Source organism: Branchiostoma floridae, chromosome 3 (genome assembly GCF_000003815.2).
Source record: "Branchiostoma floridae strain S238N-H82 chromosome 3, Bfl_VNyyK, whole genome shotgun sequence".
In the NCBI taxonomy this organism is placed as follows: Eukaryota; Metazoa; Chordata; class Leptocardii; order Amphioxiformes; family Branchiostomatidae; genus Branchiostoma; species Branchiostoma floridae.
The window spans coordinates 7,429,428-7,433,009 of NC_049981.1; the positions used below are offsets into that span (position 1 = coordinate 7,429,428).

Consider the following 3,582-nt stretch of genomic DNA (forward strand, 5'->3'; position numbering starts at 1 on the left):
TATACGACCGCTGGTAAACTAATAAAAGTCCAAAGTCCAGAACAAATCCTATGAGAGCAACTGGTCCTTAGCATTGCAAAACTACAACCACGCGTTAGCATTTTCCTTATACATGTAAGCTGTGAAGTACTACTATGAAGTATTGTCCTTCTACAACAAGATCCATGTGCTACACATATTTCTACGAAAGCATGCATCCATTTTGAAAATCAAGTACATGTATACGGACTTCACTAGAAGCTCTTGGTATCTGTTTTCTATATTCGCGATGAAAAAATACAAACACTAGACAGTACTTAGAATATAGTCTGCAGTTAGCTCTTCGAGTTGAATCTGTCTCTTAATGCCCAGTCTCAAGTCACATTTGCGCTATTCTTTCTGAAAGCTTTGAATAATAATGTTGGGAAGAAAATCATAACTGTCTCTGTTGGCCTTTCTTCCCAATATCTGCTTGCAGATGGTATAATCATCGCTGTTTCTGCATGTTCACTTCCTGTAGTTGTCAAGGTGGAACAGCAGATGGCTAGGTAGGCGTTACTTTTCCAGGCCGTACTGCAAGGGAAATATAACATAAGATGAAAATTCGCTGTTTTAATGTGTCTGTGTGACTGTGTGTCTCTATTTGGCTGTGCATTATATTTCCCGGTTGTGTGTCTGTGTGCGTGTCTGTGTGACTATGTCTGCATGACTGTGTATGACCGTTTGTGTATGACTGTTTGCTTGTAACTGTGTCTGTGTGTCTATGTGACTGTTCTATGTGTTTGTGTGCATGTGAGGCCGAGGGCGTACATGATGGTATCTAACTATAGTACATGAACGCTTCCATCCTTTCAGTCCTCTACAACGTAACCATTCGTATGAATTTAGATTTAGAAGGTTCCCTGTCGGCGTAACAGATTCCATTGCTTTATAGAACATTTTTGTGCACACATCCTACCCCCTCTTTCTCGCTAAGGATGTTATTCTCCAGCATCGCCGCATCCTCCTCTAGCATCCCCTTCTCGTGATCTTCGTTAGGCTCTCCTAGCTCCAGCTCCTCTGGGGCAGACATTTCCCTCTTTCCGGAGCCAGCTACGTGATTAGCTACGGCTAGAACATGATCAATAGAATTTCGACGTCAGTAGAAAGCATCTAGACTGATCAATTGTATCCATTACTAGATTAAGAAGAGATTAACCTCTAGTGGATTTTCTTTTTAATAAGTGTGAATCTATTGTTTAAGATTTTTATGAAATGATATTATTGACAGCAGTCTGAATGCCAGAGATGTGGATTATATATTCCATTCCTGCCTACCGTAATAACGAGCCTTGAAACCGCGCTCTTTCACCGAGTGGTCCGTGGTGAAGACGACCTCCATGGTCCTGCCGGAGCTGCTGACATCAGGAGGACGGCTGGTGCCGGTGAACTTGCCCAGCTCCGTGTTGCTGCATCCATCCAGGACGGTGACGTGATCAAAACGGTTCTCAAGGTCAAAGTCCAGAAAGGTCAGGCGGGCGACATGTCCTGGTGGAACGTTGATGAACCATCTGACGGTTGAAATTCACATCGCATTTTAGTACTTAGCTGAGATGTTGACCACGCTAGTTACATGGCCTAATGACGGGGTCTTCTTTCGGCAATATATTGCCATACAATCTCGTAATACGTCTACATATTGCCATACAACCTCGCCACTTTTGCACTGGCCGACTTCGGCCTGAACGCACTGTGATTGGCTGGTAAGTTTCGAGAGCAACACTGTGATTGGCTGAAGGCTGGTCAGCTAATTAACAGAAACGCAGCGAGAAGGATATCAATGGATCGCGGGCTATGAAAGGATCGTTATTTGGTAAGATTTTTTTTAACTTGGTGGAGCTTTCACAAGTTTATTTTGTTGAAAAAAAAAGACGATAATAAATTATGGCAACAGTCCACTTAGATTAATCTGGACGTAAACAGCAATGTCAAATTAGTTTCACACAACTAACACGATTTGACAGTCTCCTGCAAAATACACTGCATGTAGGAAGAGATTAAAAACACAAACAGCAAGGGGAAAAATTAATTCAGTATGATGTACAAATGTATGTATATGTTGAATGTCATCTGACCTGCATTTCTGGTTGTCGCTGTAAGTTTGGGGGTAGCCGGGAGAGATGAATATGCCAGCAGAACCAGGAAGGTTGCCGCCGCAAGAGTCCACAACTAAGAATAATATTAATTGTATTGATAACAACCATGGTTCTTGCAATGATATGATTCATAGCCGAAGAAGAAAACACACATGCAATAGTCCAAGTTACTACATCAATTGGCTACAAATCTACAAATCTACCTGATAAACGCTTACCTTGGAGAGATATTTGGCAGATGAAGTGGAGTTGGGAAGAGCACCCTAGGTCGTTCCACTTGTTATTTGGGTCCAGATTGATCATACCACAGTCTTCGTTCCCACCGTACTGGTTCGGTTCCCCCGTGTTCCAGGGCTGGAAGCTCCCGAGGCGGGTCCCGTCGGCGTACCGCCACCCTCCCTCCTGGCTCCGATCGTCAAAGCCCAGCCAGAACCCTGCAGCCCTGTCGACCTGGTTCTTCAGGGTGATCAGGAACTGGTGGGTGGCCTGGTCGCGTGGCATGGCCAGACTCCCGCTCCCAACGCGACATACTGCTGCAGCGGCGTCGTAAGACTTTTTCTCGCTATACGCCTTGTAGCAGTTGCGGCCATGCTGTTGGTAGCCCGAAGGACAGCCTGCATGAAACGTACCAGAAAATCATCATTCTTAACTTCAGAAAGCTTGTATGAAAAAAAAAAATGCACTGAAAGCTAGTAAATATTAGCGATTCTTCAAGATTCAAAAACGAATAGCGCAATTAAATCGATTTTGAGACTTACCTGATGGCGTAACTTGACAGATGAACTTCCTGTTGGCGTCGGTACAAGGTCCATCGTTCCAGGTGTTGCTGGGGGACGGGTGACTCCCAGGGAAGTACTCGGCACAGTCCTCGTTACGTAAGTTGTTGGGTTCCCCTGGACCCCATACCCTGAAGCTTCCCAGTGCAACGTTATCCTCCCACATCCAGCCTCCCTCCTGGTGGTGATCTGTCAGCCCAAAGCGGAACAAAGCGTTGTTGTCGACGGCGTTCTTCAGGTAGATGAGGAACTTGTTGGTGGCAGTGTCGTAGGGCATGGCAAGGGTTCCACCGGCAGAAGCACAGGTCGCGACTGCAGCGTTGTAGGTTTTCTTGTCGTTGAAGGCCTTGTAGCACAGGTGACCAGGTTGATGATAGACGTATCCGTCTGGGCAACCTATTTTATGAAGGAACGGAATTTTATCGTTTGTATTAGTCTCGATACCCTCAGAAGGCAAAGGCAGTTTGATGTAAGGCCCGGCCATATCCGTCATATGATAGTTGTATAATCGCAAACAGAGGTAGTAAATCAAACTTTTGTTTTACAAAAAATGCTCTCTTGGATCTCCGACGGCGTTGGCTGCTTCTGAAAGAATGTTGAAAAGAACTAAGTAAATGTACAACATACCTGCAGGTATTTTCTGACAGATGAATTTTCTGTCAGCCCTAGAGCACGGCGCATCGTTCCATGCC

General features: G+C 45.0%; 1 protein-coding gene across 1 annotated transcript; it reads right to left on the bottom strand.

The window, feature by feature from the left end:
• Positions 1-879: 879 nt before the first annotated feature.
• LOC118412107 (C-type mannose receptor 2-like) lies at positions 880-3,576 on the bottom strand. Its single transcript, XM_035814745.1, has 6 exons — positions 3,518-3,576; positions 2,873-3,286; positions 2,333-2,728; positions 2,094-2,187; positions 1,297-1,529; positions 880-1,089 (listed from the first exon to the last, which is right to left on the bottom strand). The coding sequence occupies exons 2-6, from the start codon at positions 3,165-3,167 to the stop codon at positions 908-910; spliced, it is 1,200 nt and encodes a 399-aa protein (XP_035670638.1). The 5' UTR covers positions 3,168-3,286; positions 3,518-3,576; the 3' UTR covers positions 880-907.
• Between the last annotated feature and the right edge of the window lie 6 nt (positions 3,577-3,582).